This window comes from Lucilia sericata, unplaced genomic scaffold, assembly GCF_015586225.1.
Source record: "Lucilia sericata isolate MDLA Ls3-8-SP2 unplaced genomic scaffold, ASM1558622v1 Contig000072F_arrow, whole genome shotgun sequence".
NCBI lineage: Eukaryota > Metazoa > Arthropoda > Insecta > Diptera > Calliphoridae > Lucilia > Lucilia sericata.
The window spans coordinates 316665-338843 of record NW_023994106.1 but is presented as its reverse complement, the minus strand read 5'-3'; the positions used below and the strand labels follow the sequence as shown (position 1 = coordinate 338843).

General features: G+C 32.4%; 2 protein-coding genes across 2 annotated transcripts; one reads left to right on the top strand and one right to left on the bottom strand.

The window, feature by feature from the left end:
* Positions 1-38: 38 nt before the first annotated feature.
* LOC119616435 (chymotrypsin-1-like) lies at positions 39-2669 on the bottom strand. Its single transcript, XM_037972770.1, has 3 exons — positions 2597-2669; positions 310-914; positions 39-243 (listed from the first exon to the last, which is right to left on the bottom strand). Exons 1-3 carry the CDS (start codon positions 2667-2669, stop codon positions 76-78), a joined length of 846 nt encoding a protein of 281 aa, XP_037828698.1. The 3' UTR covers positions 39-75.
* Positions 2670-20651: 17982 nt separating this feature from the next.
* LOC119616446 (mite allergen Der f 3) lies at positions 20652-21646 on the top strand. Its single transcript, XM_037972792.1, has 2 exons — positions 20652-21398; positions 21464-21646. The coding sequence occupies exons 1-2, from the start codon at positions 20652-20654 to the stop codon at positions 21626-21628; spliced, it is 912 nt and encodes a 303-aa protein (XP_037828720.1). The 3' UTR covers positions 21629-21646.
* Positions 21647-22179: the final 533 nt, after the last annotated feature.

Sequence of the window (22179 nt, the reverse complement as noted above, 5' to 3'; positions counted from 1 at the left end):
AATTAAACATCGATTTGCATCACTATGTCCGTCGATTGGAATGGAAATAATTGAAATTTTAATATCAAAATTTCGTTAGGAATTCCGGGCTATATTTTGTTGCAACCAATCTGAAAACTCGGAAACTCTAGTATAAACATCGGGTACATCAAAAACACCACATACAAAGAAACCGTATGAAACTACACCCACTTGTTGCAGTCGATTGCCCTCATATCGCACTAAAGGTCCACCGGAATCGCCCTAAAAGGAAAAGAACAGTAAAGTTTGAGAACTACATTAACACTTTAGGCATATTTATATACTTACCACACAGGCACCTTTCAGTAAAAACCCCTGAGCACAAATTTCGGTTTTCGATAAACGATCTATACCCTTATTTCTACACTCCCGATCCGAAATTGTACTATAACTCATTGTTTGCAATACCGTTGGAAAGTTTAAATTCTGCAATTGACTTTGAAATATAGGAAGTTGTATGGGTAAACGAAGACCCCAACCGGTTAAAGTTACTTCAACATTACCCGCAATTCTTTTGGCGCTAAACACATCAATAGCGGCCATACTAATATTATTTAAGTCAAAATTATTTATAATTTTTATAATTGCTATATCGCTCGATTCAAATTCTTTGTAGTTAGGATGAATCTGATAGAATGCTACTGCATAACGTTTGCCCTGATTTTCACTTAAATCACGAACGCCAGCTCTAACCGACATTCTCTCCACTTGAAGTCCATCACAACAATGGGCTGCAGTTAAAACAAGATTTTTCGATATAATAGAACCACCGCAATAGTGTTTATAATTTTTCGTTGACATATAGTATTGTAAAGAAACTTGATACGGTACAAATTCTCCCTTGGGTATATCTCGTCCACCAACCACCCGTTCTGTATTATTGGTTTGTATAACTGTAAACAGATAATGTTGAAAAATATGAAAATTAAGATTTTTATTTAATTTTTACCAAATGCATTGCTATTGACTATATAAAATGCAATAATAACAACTAAAATTATGAACTTCATTGGCTTTCGACTTCTAACGGCTAGATAATAATTAATAATGAAATTTTTAAATATGTGCATAGAACTATATATAGTATATATATATTAATATAAATGTAGGTCATTAACAGTTGGGAACTTGTAAAATTGCATTTCTAGTTATGTAGTTTTAATGCGGGTTTCAATTTTTAAGGTACAGTTTTTCATTATAAATTGTATACATTTTCTCAATTGTCTGGTTATATTTTATTGTAACGTTATTTTGACCGCTATCGTAACCGCAGGTTGAGATAATATGCCTTAAACTATAGACAGATACATCACACCCCCTATATATATATTATATTATAGTCTAGTGTATAGTCTATAGATCAGTCTAAAGTTCAGTCTATACATCAGTCTATAGTCCAGTCTATAGTCCGATCTATAGTCTGGCCTATAGTATAGTTGAAAATAAATTTAGTACTTTAAAACTTCAAACTTCCCAAGCATGGTATAGAGATTACTTACCTTTATTTTTATACCCACCATCAAAAAAGATGGGGGGTATATTGATTTTGTCATTCCGTTTGTAACACATCGAAATTTTGGTCATAGACCCACAAAAGTATATATATTCTGGGTCCTCATTAAATTCTAAGACGATCTAGCCATGTCTGTCCGTCCGTCTGTCTGTCTATTGAAAGCACGATAGAGTACGAATGGAAAGAGCTAGAGGGTTGAAATTTCACATAAATATTTCTTATAGGTAAGGTTTGTTTGGGCTTAAAAATGGGCAATATCGGTCCACGTTTTCGGATAGCCCGCATACAAGTGGCCCCTCGAAAAGCAGCTTTAACAGCCATAACTTGTTTAAAAACACGATGAAATTCGACATAAGTAAGTTTCTTGTGATCCAAAATCACTATGCAAAATTGTATGAGGATCGGTCCATAATTGACCCTACCCCCCCATATAAGGTCCCCTTCAGAAAATGACTTTAACGCTCATTACTGGCTTAAAAATACAAGTATATAGATGAAATTCGACATAAGTAAGTTTCATATGAGTCAAAATCTATCTAAAAAATTCTATGTTGATCGGTCCATGATTGACCCTACCCCCCATATAAGGTCCCCTCCAGAAAATGACTGCAACGCTCATTAATGGCTTAAAAATACGAGTGTAGCGATGAAATTCGACACAAATAAATTTAATACGAACCAAATTTTATGAGGATCGACCCATAATTGACCCTACCCCCCTATATAAGGTCCCCTTCAGAAAATTACTTTAACGCTTATAACTGGCCTAAAAATACGAGTATATAGATGAAATTCGACATAAGTTTCATTCGAGTCAAACGAGGTTTGATGGCATAGCCGAATATAACACTCTTACTTGTTGTTGTTGTAGTTGTCTCTTTATTCACAGCTATTCACAGCTAATCACAATAATTAAATTTTTCTCACATTTTGCTTACATACAATTTCTTTAAATAATTGTAATAATGTAATAACAACAACATATTAATGATTTACTAATAAACATATACCCCCTCTTACACTCCCACTCAACAACACTCTCTTACGTGTTTAGCTGTTTACGAATGGCTATGGAAAGCAAGAAACAACGAGCACCTTCTAACAATTGTTTTAACAAATTTGGCAAATTGCACATTTTTATAACACTTTTCTCACAAATTTCTAAAACTTTTTTCATAAAAATTTTTATATAACGATATAAATTAACTTTTATATAATATTATGCAACAAAAATATTTTATTATTAACAATTAATTAACGTTTTAGCTTAATTTAAACAAAAATGTTAAGAAAACTAATGAAATAGAACAACAACATAAAGCATCCATCACTTATAGCAGTTGTTGTTATTCTTATTAGATATTTGCTCTTTAAATGGAGTACTAATAATAACAACAACAATGACAATTTCTATTACCAATTGTTTCTTCTTATTTATCTGTTTTCTTCTTTAGTTGCTAAAAATGTCTAAAGTGTTCGGTTGTTTAGTGTTACTAGTCCTGTTTAAATTAATCTAAAGCGTTAATTAATTGTTAATATTTAAATATTTTTGTTGAAAATTGTTTATAAATACCGTTATGGCAAAATGTTTATAAAAATGTGTTGAATTAATAGTTTAAGAAAGTGTTTTAAAATTTGCCAAAAATTCAATGCAATTTTGTTAGGCAGAGCGCCGGAGTGTGGTTTTCTTTTCTCGAGTCATTCGTTTGTTAAGTGAGATGAGAATGAGTTAATCTGAGGGGGAAGTGGGAGAGTTTGGAAAAAAAAGATAATAGTTTGAAAAAAAGTCTGAGAGGAAAAGGTGTGAAAAAAATGAAAAAATTTAAAGAAACAGAGTTGGTGGGCATGTATGTATGTAAATACATATGTATGTATGTGTTGCAAAATGGAAATGTTGTTTTTGTATACAAGGAAATACAGACAGAATATCGTTATATGAACAACAGAAGAAAAAGGTGAGTGATTTGAAATACATAACTACATAGCACAATTTTTTTTTTGTTTCTTTATTAAATTTATTTTTTTCTTATAATAAATTTGACTTTAAAAAGTCTATGGTCTTCGCTAAAGAACAATCTATAATCTAGACTAGAGAACAGTCAATATTCTTCACTATATAGCAGCCTACAGTAGAGCAGGTCAATAGCCTTGACTATATAAAAGTATATAGTCTTTTCTATAGAAAAATATATAATATAGTCTTAACTATATGAAATATGATAGAACAGGCCATAGTATTCTATAGTCTACTCTATTAGTCTTTAGTCTAGTCTATAGTCGAGTCTATAGTTGAGTCTATAGTTGAGTCTATAGTTGAGTCTATAGTTGAGTCTATAGTCGAGTCTATAGTCTTGTCTATAGTCTTGTCTATAGTCTTGTCTATAGTCTAGTCTATAGTCTAGTCTATAGTCTAGTCTATAGTCCTAGTCTATAGTCTAGTCTATAGTCTAGTCTATAGTCTAGTCTATAGTCTAGTCTATAGTCTAGTCTATAGTCTAGTCTATAGTCTAGTCTATAGTCTAGTCTATAGTCTAGTCTATAGTCTAGTCTATAGTCTAGTCTATAGTCTAGTCTATAGTCTAGTCTATAGTCTAGTCTATAGTCTAGTCTATAGTCTAGTCTATAGTCTAGTCTATAGTCTAGTCTATAGTCTAGTCTATAGTCTAGTCTATAGTCTAGTCTATAGTCTAGTCTATAGTCTAGTCTATAGTCTAGTCTATAGTCTAGTCTATAGTCTAGTCTAGTCTATAGTCTAGTCTATAGTCTAGTCTATAGTCTAGTCTATAGTCTAGTCTATAGTCTAGTCTATAGTCTAGTCTATAGTCTAGTCTATAGTCTAGTCTATAGTCTAGTCTATAGTCTAGTCTATAGTCTAGTCTATAGTCTAGTCTATAGTCTAGTCTATAGTCTAGTCTATAGTCTAGTCTATAGTCTAGTCTATAGTCTAGTCTATAGTCTAGTCTATAGTCTAGTCTATAGTCTAGTCTATAGTCTAGTCTATAGTCTAGTCTATAGTCTAGTCTATAGTCTAGTCTATAGTCTAGTCTATAGTCTAGTCTATAGTCTAGTCTATAGTCTAGTCTATAGTCTAGTCTATAGTCTAGTCTATAGTCTAGTCTATAGTCTAGTCTATAGTCTAGTCTATAGTCTAGTCTATAGTCTAGTCTATAGTCTAGTCTATAGTCTAGTCTATAGTCTAGTCTATAGTCTAGTCTATAGTCTAGTCTATAGTCTAGTCTATAGTCTAGTCTATAGTCTAGTCTATAGTCTAGTCTATAGTCTAGTCTATAGTCTAGTCTATAGTCTAGTCTATAGTCTAGTCTATAGTCTAGTCTATAGTCTAGTCTATAGTCTAGTCTATAGTCTAGTCTATAGTCTAGTCTATAGTCTAGTCTATAGTCTAGTCTATAGTCTAGTCTATAGTCTAGGCTATAGTCTAGTCTATAGTCTAGTCTATAGTCTAGTCTATAGTCTAGTCTATAGTCTAGTCGAGTCTATAGTCTAGTCGAGTCTATAGTCTAGTCGAGTCTATAGTCTAGTCGAGTCTATAGTCTAGTCGAGTCTATAGTCTAGTCGAGTCTATAGTCTAGTCGAGTCTATAGTTTAGTCGAGTCTATAGTTTAGTCGAGTCTATAGTTTAGTCGAGTCTATAGTCTAGTCTATAGTCTAGTCTATAGTCTAGTCTATAGTCTAGTCTATAGTCTAGTCTATAGTCTAGTCTATAGTCTAGTCTATAGTCTAGTCTATAGTCTAGTCTATAGTCTAGTCTATAGTCTAGTCTATAGTCTAGTCTATAGTCTAGTCTATAGTCTAGTCTATAGTCTAGTCTATAGTCTAGTCTATAGTCTAGTCTATAGTCTAGTCTATAGTCTAGTCTATAGTCTAGTCTATAGTCTAGTCTATAGTCTAGTCTATAGTCTAGTCTATAGTCTAGTCTAGTCTATAGTCTAGTCTATAGTCTAGTCTATAGTCTAGTCTATAGTCTAGTCTATAGTCTAGTCTATAGTCTAGTCTATAGTCTAGTCTATAGTCTAGTCTATAGTCTAGTCTATAGTCTAGTCTATAGTCTAGTCTATAGTCTAGTCTATAGTCTAGTCTATAGTCTAGTCTATAGTCTAGTCTATAGTCTAGTCTATAGTCTAGTCTATAGTCTAGTCTATAGTCTAGTCTATAGTCTAGTCTATAGTCTAGTCTATAGTCTAGTCTATAGTCTAGTCTATAGTCTAGTCTAGTCTAGTCTATAGTCTAGTCTATAGTCTAGTCTATAGTATAGTCTATAGTCTAGTCTATAGTGTAATTTATAGTCTAGTCTGTAGTCTAGTCTATAGTCTAGTCTATAGTCTAGTCTACAGTCTATTCTATAGTCTAGTCTATAGTCTAGTCTATAGTTTATTCTATAGTCTAGTCTATAGTCTAGTCTATAGACGAGTCTAAAATCTAGTCTATAGTCGAGTCTATAGTCTAGTCTAGACTATAGTCTACAGTCCAGTCTATAGTCTAGTCTATAGTCTAGTCTATAGTCGAGTCTAATCTATAGTCTAGTCTACAGTCGAGTCTAGTCTATAGTCTAGTCTATAGGCTAGTCTATAGCCCAGTCTGTAGTCTAATCTATAGTCTATAGTATAGTATATAGTCTAGTCTATAGTCTAGTCTATAGCCCAGTCTATAGGCTAGTCTATAGCCCAGTCTGTATTATAGTCTAGTCTATAGTCTAGTCTATAGTCTAGTCTATAGTCTAGTCTATAGTCTAGTCTATAGTCTAGTCTATAGTCTAGTCTATAGTCTAGTCTATAGTCTAGTCTATAGTCTAGTCTATAGTCTAGTCTATAGTCTAGTCTATAGTCTAGTCTATAGTCTAGTCTATAGTCTAGTCTAGTCTAGTCTATAGTCTAGTCTATAGTCTAGTCTATAGTCTAGTCTATAGTCTAGTCTATAGTATAGTCTATATTCTAGTCTATAGTTTAGTCTATAGTCTAGTCTATAGTCTAGTCTAGTAAACTGTCCATAGTCTAGTCTATAATCTGTATTATGTTTATAATATTTTTTATAAAATACATTTAGTACTATTTCAAAATTTAAGATTTTCATGTTTGATATAGAGCCTATAAATGCGTTACAAACATTAGCACAATCACATATTACCCTCTCCCACTATAGTGGTGCAAAGAAAGAAAAGACTTAAACTCTCTTTAAAACTGAATAAAAGCCTTAGAATTAAATAATTATTTCGAATGATCCACTAAATGAATGAAAAAGTATAGCTTTAGCAACTTCCTAATTTATATTTATGTTCACTAATTTTCCATAGTTTTGTTAAAACATATGTTTTGTCTATTTCAAAATTAATTGCTTGTAGGTTTTAAAAATTAACAAATTGTTTGCATACTGCAACAGCAACCTCTATAAATCGAAAAAAAAATACTCACAATTTATAAGATATCTTGGTTGCAAGATGTATCTTGCTGTTTTCTGCAACATTTAAAACAACCTCAAGTTAATGATAAATTATGATCTGCCTTTTCCATACTCGTATCACTATATCACTAACTGCCGCCTGCCTTCCTCCACTTAACAATGAACCAATTTAAGTAGTTACTAGGGTGATCGATTATTCGACATTTTCCAAAAACCGGTTTTCGAATAGTTCGAATAGTTGACATTTCAAAAAAACCGGTTGATATTTTTCAAATTCAGAAAAAACCGGTTAACCGGTTTTTCATAATAAATAAAAAATATATGTTAATTTGAAGAAATTAATGTTTATGTTTAAATTTGATTAATAAAACATGGCCCGAAATGATTTTTAACAGTTTAACAGATTATAACTTTAGATCTAGTCGTCTGATTTACATTATTTCTTTAATATAAAAAAAAATTAGGAAAAAAGTGGACACTTCTGTTAAACATAAGGTACTATGTAATCCTAGCTTATTCTAAAGCCCTTTTAGGAAATTTTCATAGGCATTCCAACACTTCCATAATATTTCAGCGGTAAATTAATTATTGTAGTTGGAATATAATCTTAAGATTAATAAAATTTAATTAAACAGTTATCAATTTTACAAATACATTTTTTTAATTAATTAGGAAAATCAAAAAAGTTTAACCAATGGTGCATTAGAAAAATATATCCTAGTTCCTGGACTCGAATATTTTTAAAATTTAAACGGGCTGTATTATTTACTTCAAAATTTCATTTAAATAATCTTTGAATACAAAGCAAATAAAAGTATTCGAAACCGGTTTTTAAAAAGTGAAAAAACCGGGTTATTCGATATTCGAAAAATCAACATTTAGAAAAAACCGACACTGGTAAAGCAGAAAAAACCGGTTTTAAAACCGGTTGAAAAATCGAGTCGATCACCCTAGTAGTTACCCCACCATATGGCAAAATAAAGTCACCAAAGTCATGATGGTAAGAGTATTTAAACAAGATTAAATATAAAAACGATATTCATTTTATATATTTTTTGTTCTTTCTTAAATATTAAGATCTGATAAGACTACAGTGTAGAGATTGTGAGTTTCTGAACTATAGAGTGAATATGTATAAAAATGTATTTTACTTACTACCTATGGATTTAAATATAAAATTTATTGGTAGCGTGTGCTTGTTACTTAATTGATGACAACAGGTAGGTGCTTCTTGCAAAAAAAAATTAACAGCAAAAAAACTGTTCAAATGGAACATGACACAAAAACCAAAAAAGTGCACATATTTATTTATATGCTTTATATTTAAAAAAAAGTTGCAAAATTTAATGGTTACAAGTAGGAGTGTTACAATGAAGCTGTAAAAGTAAAGGCCTTGTTCAGTAATGTTCAGAAAAACTCTTGAGGAGTATTTTTTTCATTTAGCTATATTTGAACATATCCATATTGAGAACTAAATCTGTGGCTTTTTCTTAAAAATTCATCTTAAGAAATTTTAAAATATTGGACCCTTCTTAAAAGTAATGCGATCATAATATCTCTATAGCTAATGTTTTATGAACAATTAAATTATCTTGTCAACAATATTTTGTAAATTTCCGTTCACATCAAAATTGATTTTCAGCAAAGGATAGTTTTGTGTTAAGTGATCCCCCTTAAAAAATCGATTTGAATGAAATTTGCACCAAGGTTAATACTATTGGATAGTAGGCTAGACACAAATCGGCCAAGAACTACCGGAGTTAGAGGGCTATCAAAAGTTAGGACCAATAGGAAAAAAATCCCTGTATGATCAAAATGTCCAACTTTAATCCTCTCTAGCTCCCTTTGTGTCTAGCCTACTACCCAATAGTACTAACCTTTTTTATAATTTCCTTCTAAGTACATGTATCTCGCCTTTATAATGGGTCTCAATACCTCCAAGTAATTTTGCATAATAGCTAAACTTTGCTACCTTATATTTATATATCTTTCACTGATTTTATAAACACTACAAAAGCTAATATAATTATCAAATACAACGTTAACCTATACAAACCCCACTGTTCCACTTACCATTTAACACTTTGCCATAGTATGTACCTAAATACTACCAGTTAGACCATTAAGTATTTTTCATATTGGGTGGTATTTTTTTTGTTTTTAGTCGATAATTTCTTGGTATTGACACCTACGCTTGTTTTTGGTGTTTGTTGTTTTATTTTTGTTTTTTTTTTTCCCTACCATTACACCAATCAAAATCAACAATTGACTTTATTCAATTACAACGACTATATCGAGTGGCGAGACCACCACTAACTATTAAACCTTGTTCTGGAAGTTTATCAGTGTATAACCACCAGGTTTGATGTTGCTGTTGTTTGTTTTTGGGTGAAGTAAATTTAATCAGTAAATAATTTAAATATTTTTCGATTAAACTGTGTTGTGCAACTTAACAAACGTCTACATTTCTTTTAATTCACAAAAAAATAAAACGAATCGAAAGCTTATAGGGTTTTCAGAGTTTAATAGGTTTTTATGGGGAATTTTTAGTTGATGACTTTCAAATTTTAGAAATAATCATGATAGAAGTAGTAGACTTAAAATGTTTACCCAGAGTTTTAATTCAACCACATTAACATTTGATTGAACTATTTTGGGAAAAGGGTTTTAGGATCGATGTACATATTATCTATTTCAAATAAAGTACAATCGATGTCATTGCTTGAGTATGCATGTAATGCCGTACATCGTTTAAATGTTTGCCGCAAAAGAGCTAACACGATCCCACAAATTGTCCGAAATACCGTAAATTTCGCGTTTAATGTTTGTTTTAAGATCTTATAATGTTGTTTGCTTATTGACCGATATTTTTGACGGTTATGTAAACCTAAATTGCCGTTACTTTGATAATACAATTTATTTATTTCTTGTCTTTCCATGATTAAGTTGGATACTCTGAATTTACTCCGACTAAATGTTTGTCAATATTCAGATCTTTTACGATCTAGCTGAGTCCACCTGACTATTGGTTAAAAGTTCGAGAGGTGAACTTTTCTAAAAACGTCTGAAATTAAAAATATGTGTGAGCCTCAGGAAGGTTAGTAGTGGTTTTGTCTGTCAGTGCGATGGTCCTGTATTCGATTCCCACCAGATACTCTGGTAAAGCAGCACACAACAGGCCCTATAGTGCATTTATTCGGATCGAACAAATCGCTTGAGGACTTATTTGACCGAAATTGCCGTTGGGTCAAATGTATAAACGTTCTTGAATCTTGTATCTTTCCATGATTAAAGTGGATACACTGAATTCACTCTTATTCAAGAATTGTAAAGCAAATAAAATCGTTCTAAATGAAACCCCTTTTATAATATTTTGGGTTCCTATTAAATTTTTAGCTGGGTCAAAGGATTTAGCTGGATCCTAGGTATAATCTAGAGGGATAAAAATGTCTACTATTCTGGATACTTATGGTCTACGCAGAGTTAGGCCTAAGAAAAGTAGCAAGGAGTATTTGGTTGCTCAAAAGATACATCTGCTGATAGCAGAAAAATTTCCAAAGGTTTCTGGATTTAAGAAGAATAATTTATTGTCTTTTCATCGGTCAAAAGAAACTCTTTAGGGCCATAACGATATTTACAAAATCGACAAAACTACATATATACATAGGTGCACAATGCACAAGTCGCATTTTTGATGAATTTTGAAACTACTTTTCCAAACAATGTTAATTACTTGCCGGAGCCAAACAAGCCCTTTATTTTATCTATGGACTTGTCTTTTGTCTAGTCTACTGTATTTTCTATGAGCTACTTGACTATATAGTTGTTGAAATAGTCTATTAAGTGATAAATTGATTAGGGTATTGAGAAGTCTTCAAACTGGTCTACGGATTAGGACTAATCAAATTACTATTCTATGGGTTAGGACTTGCCTCTTCACTGCTTCATTGATTAGCCTATGGACTATTATATTGACTAGTTCATGACCTGATCTATAGACTCTTCTATAGACTCTAGACAGTCTATAGACTAGACTTTTGATTAGTCAGTCTCAGGACGGCTAGTCTATCGATTAGTCTATGGACAAGATTAAGTACTCCTTTGTAGGTAATCTAAATATTTCCGGTAATTTAGTGGTTAGTTTTTAGTCTGGTAGACCGGAGGTGGTGGGTTCGATTCCCACCTGAGGCCCTGGTAAAGGAGCGCACAACAGGCCCGATAGAGGCCTAGGTGTATTCCTCCTTTCAAACTAACCAACTAAGAATAATTCCAACTGCTAACCCTATTTTCATTAATTTCCAGCAAAAAAGTATTAAATAGAGTAACACTATCAGGCTTAAAGCACTTCATGTGCATGATGTGTCTGCCAGCCAATCAACACCTTGGCGCGTTTGCATGTACAATGCAAATCAGTTATACATTGACTCTGATCTCTTGGCTGGATTGTCTTAGTTAGACTTGGGCTTTGCTCCACTGTCTGGCTCGCTGGCAAGCTGAATGGGCTGTTAAAAAACACTAGATTTGTTTTAGGCATCATATGTCAGGTTTGTTTTGTTTTAAGATCTGATTCCATCCACTAACTAATGAATCATTTTATTTCGATTTTGCTGAACTTTAAGCGGGTTTTGTTAGGTATGTATTTGTTTTTTCAACATTGGCAACTGAGTGTGGGCCAAAAGCAGACAAAAAATTTAAGTGTGTGGATTCTTCAGAGTTTCGATGGCATGATATAGTTTATTTGTTGTACTATGTATAAATGTTTGATGTTGTGTTGCATATCGATAGTGAAGTTTGGCGAATTAATTATGCACACCTTCTGAGCTTTGGTTAAAAAAAACGAAGTTCATGATCTTTGGACTACTGTCTTAATTGTTGCTTGTCGTTGTTCCAGCAATAATATTTCGTTTTTTTTTTTCAAACATACGAAATGGCTTTATTTAAAACACCAAGAAGTGATCCTTCTTATTATATATTTCTTTGTATTTAACAAAATTTTAAAGACAACAGAAAAATGTCTTATTAAGTTGGGTGTTTGTAAAATAAGTGTTATTTTGTTTATAAGAAGACTTTTCTTATTAAACATACGTATTCTGATCATTAAAAAAAAAAAAAATAGTTTTTTGTTAAAAGTAAATTCTTGCTTTATCAGGAGTAGGACCTAGGACTTCTACAAAAAAAATCACAACTTCTTAAATTACCCTTTTTTTTGGCACTTCCTGTCGTGACGGTATATAAAATATAATTTGAATTGGCGCCTTGTTTTAGTTTTTGATTGCAAGCAAAAAAAAATTATTTAACATTTTTTTGGTTTAATTGGCCCACCCAATATTTATTAATATTTGTTTGCATTTATTTTACGATTTCGTTTTTCTTAGTTTACTTCAAGACACTTAAATTTATATCACTTGCCACAAATGTTATCCGTTCACAGCATGAATTTATTGCGCGCTCTTTATGTTGCAAAGTACGAAAACAACAATAATATAAGAGTTTAAAGTTCATAACACTTAACAATGTCTTCAACACCACTAACCACCATCAGTAGATTTTGATTGCAGGGGTTTTTTTTTTGAGGGGTTTTGTGTTACATTGTTTCATTTTTTCTCTTTAATCAAATCAAGCATTTTTGATCAGTCAAATAAGTATTCGCTGGAACATAAAAACTTTAGAAAACAAAAGAAAACCAAGATAGAATACAATTTGCTATCGAAAACTTTTGGTCACATAATTTAATACCCAAAAGTTTAGTTTTTATGTTATTGCAGGAAGAAAATTCTTTTTTGGACATTTTTTGTGTTCTTAAAGATCTTAAAAAGTTTAAACATTTTCATATTATTACACTAAAGCAATGGTCTTTAAATGGAAGAAACCTAGCAAAAATAAAAACTTCTAAAAGAAAAACATTTATCAGCACTTTAGAAGTAGTGCTTCCAAATAACTTCCAAAAAATAACATACAAATTACTTCTTGAGAATGGCTTCAGATAAAAAGGGACATCCTTTGGTCCTATGCCAAGCCGGTGTTAAAATCATCACTTCTGCAGTTCGTTTTCAGTATTTCCAAAGGCTAAATTCTACTTCTTTTTCAATTCTTTGGAGGTTCTTTTTTACTGGGGAGCTACTAAAGCCTTGACCTCACTTCACTAAGGTTAAAAGTGCACATACGATATGTATGATTAATTCTGGCGGATTGAATTGATCTACATATTTGCTAAAGTACTATTAAAAACAAATTTTAAGTCTCTGGTATCTGGTATTGTGGACAGATTTATATATTTTAAAAGGTACGCTAAGTATTGTCTACTTTAAACCTTTATTTTAAAATATAGTTTTTTATGAGCTATAACTTAATTTTCTGAAATGGATCTTGTTTGGGTGGTTGGAAATATAATGGACCGATCCTCATCACATTTGGTAGAGAGTTCCTACGAAACTTATTATAAATACAGTTGTTCCTATAAAAATTGGAAGGCGGCCTTATATGGGGGATACGGTCTACTATAGACCGATTCTAGTTTTTATTTAATTTAATAACAATTCGGGTATTTTCAATTAAGTTTTGGGCGTTAAAGTCATTTCCTGAAGGGGAACTTATGTAAAGGATACGGTCAGTTATGGACCGTTCACTATAAAATTAGGTAGAGAGATTTTTGTTGCTATAAAACTTGTTTATGTCAAACTTCGTCACTATACTAGTATTATTAAGCCAGATATGTATGAGCGTTAAAGCGATTTTCTAAAGGGGATTGTGATTTTAATGCAGACATTTATTAAAATGCTAATTAGACATTAAAAGGAAAATAGGTATTAAACATTTTTATATATCAAATACGTAACAGGAGTACCGAAGTCTTCCTTGAAATAACTAGACACAATTAAGGGCAAAAAGGGTAATTTAACCAAGCTATATCAATTGTATGACAAGTGTTAATCTGACAACTCCTCGATATGGAAAGAGCCATTATCTTACTACAGAAGGTTGATGTGGTCCCTACATAACACCGAAATATGTACATAACACTTGACTATTTCAGTTGAAGATCTCCTATGATCTAAGGATTTTGACTTACAAATAATATATTATGTTGGTACTTACTTTTTAGCCTTGACATATTGTTTTTAACCCACATTAAAAAAATGGGGTGTTTATTGATTTTGTCATTCCGTTTGTAACACATCGAAATATTAGTCATAGACACACAAAAGTATATATATTCTAGGTCCTTATTAACTTCTAAGACGATCTATCTATGTACGTCTGTTTGTCTGTTGAAATCACGATTGGGCCAACACGGGAGGAGGTAGATAGTTGAAATTTTCAATAAATATTCTCTATTGCTAAGGTTTTTGTATTAAAAATGGGCAATATCGGTCCATGTCTTCGGATAGCCACCATACAAATGGACCTCCAAAAAACAGCTTTATCGGGCTTTTAGAAGTATGAGTATAGCGATGAAATTCGACATAAATAAGTTTCATATGAGCCAAAATATTTCTACAAAATTTTTTGAGAATCGGTCCATAATTTACCCTACCTCCCATATAAGGTCCCCTTCAGAAAATGACTTTAACACTCATTACCGACCTGAAAATTCGAGTATAGCGATTAAATTCGGTATAAGTAAGTTTCTTTCAAGCCAAAACTTCTCTACCAATTTTATTTTAGGATCGGCCCATAAATGGCCCTACCCCCGATATAAGGTGCCCTTCTGAAAATGACTATAACGCTCATTACTGGCTTAAAAATATGAATATAGTGATGAAATTTGACACACATAAGTTTTATGCGATCCAAAATCGGTCCATAATTGTCCCTACAGGCCCATACAATGTCCCATTCAGAAAATGCCCATACAAAATACGAGTATAGCGATACAATTTGTCACAAGTAAGTTTTTCGTGAGCTAAAATCTCTCTACAAACTTGTATGTGGATGGGTCCATAATTGACCCTACCCCCCATATAAGATCTCCTTCAGAAAATTACTTAAACGATCATTGCTGGCTTAAAAATACGAGTTATGAACTACGGTTGTAATATTCGACATAAGATACTTTTATATGAACGTTAATCTTGCTAACGAATATCATGCGGAATGTGTCGGTAACTCATCATACCCCAAAAAAATACTTTCCCTTCGGGAAAGATTTTTGGTTATGAAAATACGAGTGTATAATTATGTATCGGTTCATAATTGACGCATATAAAGACCTCTTCAGAAAATTACTCATACGCTCACGGTTTAAAAATTGAACAAAAATATTTTGTTTTTAAAAATTAATATTTTGTTAGTTCAAAAGAGCTCGGTCCATAATTGACTTAAGCCATATTCCAAATATAACCCTGATGTTTATAGGGGAGCATTCCTTTTACGGCATACGGTTCCATGGTGGGTATGTGAGATTCGGCACTGCAGATTATAACAACCTCACTTGTTGAACTTTGTTTTTAACACAAACGATTTTTTTTGTGAAAACTAATAACAGAAACAGGACGTATCCTCGTAGATATTTTTTTTTAAACAAAACTACTTACTTAACTTCCTAATTGCAGGCGATCGTAGTAAGTAGTTATCTAACTCCCTATTTGTAAGGGGGCGTGGTAAATACTTGCCTTCAATGTCATACCCTTTTTCTGGGATCTTGTGTGAATTAGTAATCCTAGTTGCAATAAGGATTTTATCGATAATAAAACTATAAACAAAAACTCTCTACTCATAAAATCCATTTAAGTTCTATTACTAGTTTAAAAGCTCACAAATTATTCATTTGTCTGGCAATAATATTTATGTGCGCCATAAAACATCAAGTACTAACCTCATTCGTTAAAAAAAAACTACTCCCACTTCAAATTTAGAGGCAAATGTGATAAATTAGAATATTTTTATGGCGTGTTCTTTTAAAACAAAACATAGCCGAAATGAGCTAGATGCAAGTTTGTGGCCATAAAATCTTTTTTTCAGACATAACTACAACTAATAATTTATTTATGTAGCAGTATAAGTGTTGTTTGCCAATAAAATATCACCTTAGGTGGCAACTATATTTGCATAACTTTTGTTTTTGATTTTTTTTTTTTTTTTGAACACAAAAGGGCTTAACCCAGATGTCAATCGTAAGCACGAGACCATTAATGGGAGCTACCGTTCTGTTTAAGTTTCCTTTTTTGTTTGTTTTATTCTTTAATATTGGTCGCCATAAAAATGATCAAATGGCGTGACGTAAAACGATCATATTGAAGCTGTTTATTTGCACAAGTATTGACTTGGTAAGCAAGCTAAAGTCTTCAATAATAAATCATTTTAAAAATATCGTCATAAAATCAAGTTCCTAAAAATGACCACACATGATTTGATAGTATTTTGTATTTTGCTGTGCCAGTTTTTTCTTTTAGCTTTCCTGTGAACTTTAAAATTGTTTCAAATCTTTCTTTTGAATGTCATAATAATGATGGCGCATAGTGGTCTGGTAAAATGAATGTGATGAACGAAAAAGGAAGACAGTCTCTTAGCCGTAAAAACTCTTTTTTGTCAGATGCATTTAAGCTGATAATAAACTTGTTAAAACTGAGAGCAAAATGTGTGGCGGCAGAAGATCAAGTAAACAATAAAACTGTTGACGCAGGATGATTTTTAACGCTGTTGATCGAAATGATTAAAATGCATTTTTATTGTGGTAAAATAAAATGAAAAAGAATAAAATAAAATGAAAAAAGTCGAAACAAATGTTAAAGGCATGACAGGAACAAAAACCCAAAAACCTAACATAACAACAATAAGCAGGGTATCACCATTGTATTTGCCTTTTATACTACTGATCACTTTTTTTGGGTACTCTATAGTGGGTTTGAGTTATAAACAAATTGCTTAAACAACAGTTGTTGTAATAACTTAAGCGGACCGGCCTTTACCAGGAAACGAAGGTTCTCCTAGTGATGGAACAATATAAGTTAAGTACTTTTTAGGAGGGAAAAATGGGGACTTCCGATTTGAAATATTTATATTATAAAGAATCATAAACTCTCCAATATTTGTGGAGTAACACAAACAAAACGGACCAAAAATGGGTAAAAATTTGTATCTTTTAGGTCCTAAACCTATCCTATAAATGGTAAAGGTACTATTCCTTAAAGAAATGAAAAGTGAATTGATCATTTAATGATCAATGAACTTTAAATTTGAAAAATCCGGGAAAACCAGTAGAAAAGTACCGAAATTGATACAATAAGTTGTTAAAAGTGAGCTTACCACATTTCGTAACATTTAGACAACGGATGTGTTTAAATAATACCCAGTTATCATTTTGTCAACCAGCGTTGTCATTTTGACAAGACATCGTTGTCATTGCATCAAAGCATTATTGTCAATTCTATTACATTTTGTGTCATTTCGACAACGCATCGTTGTCATTTAAACAACGCCACATTCTGTTTGACAACATAGCGTTGTCACTTTGATAACTCATCGTTTTCACTCAGAAAAGATATAAATATTAATATGACAACTATCCGTACGTACTTTGACAATGAATGTTATTGAAAAATTATAAACACTTTGGTGTCAATTCGGTACCAAGCGTGTATAAAATTAAAACGTCTTTTTTCCCTCAGTGTAGAGGTCATTCAATATCGTTAATGCTGCCTAAATTTTATTTGACTTTGTTTTCATTTTGTTGTTATTGTTATATTTTACTTTGCCAAAATGTATCATAAGCAAAAAAGAGAACAACTTTTGTCTACATTTTGTTAAAATCAGCATGAAAATTTCACAGTAATAAAGTTATCGTTTGGTTTTCTGTGAATTACGAAAAACAGTGTGGAGAGCACAGCACTGAAGAATGATCATTTTTTTTAGTTTTCTTATAAAATAAATATAAATAAAATAAAAAAAGTAGTAGATTGTGATAAAGTTAGAATTTCTTAGTTTATGGTCTGTTATGTTGCAATTCTTAAGAACAAAATGTTGTCTTCGGGAATATTTTTGCTGGTATATATTAAATAGCTATTGTAGTTTATTTCGTTTTTAATTTAATATAAGTGACAAAAATATCTCGTTTTCGAAATATTGATTCCGATCAGGGAAAGAAATCGAGTATAATTTTTTCCGTATTTTTTGAAAAAAAAACCTGGTCCGTGGTAAGTCATTAGAAAAGACCCGTCTTACAGCGGATAGGGGTTCACTAAAATTAGTGGTCCCAAAACCGCCAAACATGAACTCTCATACTCTTTAGTATTAAATTCTTCAATGAAGAAAGCAGGTGGCAATTTTTGTACATGGCTAAGCCGGTCCATGTACAAGCACTTTGCTGAAGTACTCGAGCTATCTAATCTCTTGCCATAGTAGCCCCGTTGGGGAAGGACAGGTGTTATGAGCAAGCTCAATCTAACCCCGACAAAGGAAAAAGCAATCACTGGTAAGAGTCAATAGTAGGGGCAGAGCCAACATCAGGTGAAAACACCCTATTGACGTTATGAGGAATGTTCTGTCCCTACAAACATTCTCATCATCTAAAGATTCACCCCAGTGCATTCCTGGACCTCATAAAGTCGCCCAACCACACTACCGAGATGGCTTCTGTTGGTTTGGTAACATCACCTAGAGACATATTTGGTAGCCCGAAAAACCCAAGATAATAAATCAGTATCCCTCTTCATGAACCGATCCGTAACAAAGGATGTAAGAATTTCCAAAGTCAACAGAGCCCAATAATTGCCCCGACAAATAGTCGCGTAGCACGAATCAATATATCCTGTTGAGATGGCAACAGCACCGAGAAACTTCTCCGAAGCTTAAAAAGGCATACTAAATCAGTACCAATCTCCAATATATGGAGACTTTCCCAATCTTTCACCAATTTTTGCATCAGTTCCATTCTCATGATCATAAAGATCTTTTTACGGAATGACAGGCAACTACTGAACGCTAACCTGACAATTCTCCAGCATATACCGGCTCCCTACTACACGACCGGTAAGAAATACCGATCGGGTTCAGGAATCCAGCATATGCTGCTTTGTCCACAGACATGTGTCATTTGAAAAGAGAATTAGCCATCGCATTATATATAGGGTATATCAGCCCTTAAACCAACAATCTCATCCCGCGAATTTGGGTTTAAACCACAGCCACTACGTGGATCAACCAACTGACCAACCAGGACAAGTCCTGTGGTCAATTGGCCACCCATAGTACCAGATTATGGGGTGCTCTGGTTAGACCCCTTTTCAAATCATGCAAGACTAGAGATACTGGTAGCACCAAGATGGGATCTATCATCAAGGAAACATGTCCAATAATGAGCATTATAATTATTTTTTGAAGGGAATCTTATACGGGGAAAGGGTCAATTATTGTCCGATATTCGCCATAATTCAGAATTTTATTTCTGGAAGCAAAAAACTGACTTGTGCGAAATTTTGTAGCAATTGCTACATAATTAACGAATTAGTAACTGTTTTAACTTTTTTTACACAATATTACGGGGACACATTTGTATGGGAGTTATGAAATATTGGACCGATTTTGCCCATATTTTGGGAAAATGTTTTCTTCCTATCACTTTTTTGTGGACGCTGACGTGCCAACAACAAATAGAGGGACAGACAGACGGACATAGCTAGATCGTCTTAGAATCTCACGCAGACCCATAATATACATATATACTTTATGGGTTCTAGGAGCAATATTTCGATGTGTTACATATGGAATGATAAATTTAATATACCCCTAATTTTTTTTAATGGTGGGTATAAAAATACTATGTAGGTTGCTATAATATAACCCTTTGCTATCCTATAATATTACTTGCAAGACGACAAAGTTAATCGTTTGTCCTGATTAAATGTCAGCCTTTTGTCTTTTTATATCAAACGGCTTAACATATCAAAGGATATGTGTGGTAAGTAAAGATTATTAAAAATATTTTTTTTTTTTATTATTTAATATGTTTTAACCAGAGATTAGTTGCTTATAATGAGTCAAAAGGAAAATATTATACTTATTTACATAAAAAGAAAACTAAGTTTTGTGTGTGTGTGTTAATGAAAGGATGTCACGTTCTGTTTATATTTTTTTTTATAAAGGTAATTTTTAACATATTTATATGTTTGTACATATGTACATATGTGTGTTGAGTGATAATAAACGTGTTGCAGCATCGTCATATGTACAAATAAAGGCTTTATAATCTTAATTAAAATAAAATCTAGAACATGTTTATATACATGGTCGTCGCCCATAAAATCAGTTAATTACGCTGAATGGGTGATTACCTTAATTCATCGGAAACGGTGCAAGCACCTTAGTATTCTAAGAATGCTAACGAGGGTTAGCATCTATTACCCCATAAAATCTGGTCTCTATATTAAGAGGGGCTGTGTGATATATGACCCTTGCATTGATTGCATTTACTGAGGCCCGTCTATTGCCTTATATTAGCAATATCGGAATCCATTTACTATATATTTAGTATATACTAATTATGATCGTTCCAACTTTTACATCCCTGATTCCAATTTATTTGCATAAGATTGATACATTTAAAATAATCCACATTTTATCAAAAGTGTGCATGATAATGTAAATAAGATATTAATAGCACGAGATTTATCTTATGAAGCATAAGTTAACCTATTTTTTACACATATAAAAGCGAATCGTAACTGCTGAATATATAAAGTATTTTAACAGATAATTACCAAGCATAATGCTTAAAATTATTCTGAAAATTGGTGTAGTTTTAACATTGCTTCTCGTGACGGTGAAAGCTCAAACGGATGAAAATAAATTGCAAACGAAACAAATTGAAGAATATGAAGAAATTGATGTTACAGAGGATTCTTTAAGTGTGTTAGACCCTCTTAAAAATATTGATGATATCAATAATAATAATAAATTTAATGATTCTCGGATAAATGGTGGCCAAGTGGTTAAAAAAATTGTACCTTTTCAAGTATCCCTGCAAGCATATCGACGTAATCGCTGGCGTCATTTCTGCGGCGGTTCCATTATAAGTTCCAGTCATGTGCTAACCGCTGCTCATTGTGTGGATAAAATGAAAGCTGAGGATATACATATAGTTGCTGGCACTCTAACTTGGAATACGGGTGGACAGCGACACAGAGCATCGGCTAAACGTGTGCATCCAAAATTTGCCTTAAGTCCAAGGATTATAAATGATATTGCTGTATTAAAAGTTCAGCCAGCATTTAATTTACATCGTAATAACATTGGAACTATTAGTTTGGGCGGTACAAGTCGTGTACGAGATAGAGTTAAAGTGCGTGTAACGGGATGGGGATCTACAACTCCTACAGCAGCAGGAGGTTTACCCGATAAATTACAACAATTGGAATATCAGACAATTACAAATGAGGAATGTGGTAGAAAGGGTTTTAGAGTGACTCAAAATGAGATTTGTGCATTGTCTGTTGTAGGACAGGGATCTTGTATGGTAAGTTGGTTATTTTCTTTTAATTCACTATCTACTTTAAATATTTTTTGTATATTATTGTCCAGGGTGATTCTGGTGGTCCATTGATTAACACACAAGGCCCGCCACAACTTGTTGGTGTTGTTTCGTATGGTTCAGCCACCTGTGCCCAAGGCAGACCTGATGTTTATTCAAGAGTTTCCAGCTTTCTACCCTACATTACTAAAGTTATTACCAGTGAAATACCATAAAGTTGTAAATAATAAAGAGTTAACCATAAATATAGAAGTGTATGAATGTGTTTGAATGGAAAAAATTAAAGCATGAAATTGTTTCGAATGGTTGTTATACATATTCTACTTTTGTTGCATGTATTGCATAGATTTTCTATTTACTTTGAATTTGCGTAAAATTAAAAGTAAAGTGCAACGAAATTAGTAAAGTATAAAAATTTATTATCTTTAGCATTGCTAAAAAAATTTAAATCAAATACAGATGGACGGACATAGCTATATAGACGTAAAAGAATTTTATAACTCTAGAATATAGAGCAGTGTTTAGACTACGCTATAATGCGGTATATATTCTAGGCTTTAGAGCACTGTCTAAACTATGGAACAGAGTATAGTTAAGACAATATGTATTATAGATTTCAGAGCATTGTATGTTCTAGACTGCATAATAGTTTTTATTATAGTTTAGATTGTAGAGCAGTGTGTAGTCTAGAGTCTAGACTATAGAGTAGTGTATAGTTTAGACTATAAAGAAGTGTATAGTCTAGACTATAGAGTAGTGTATAATC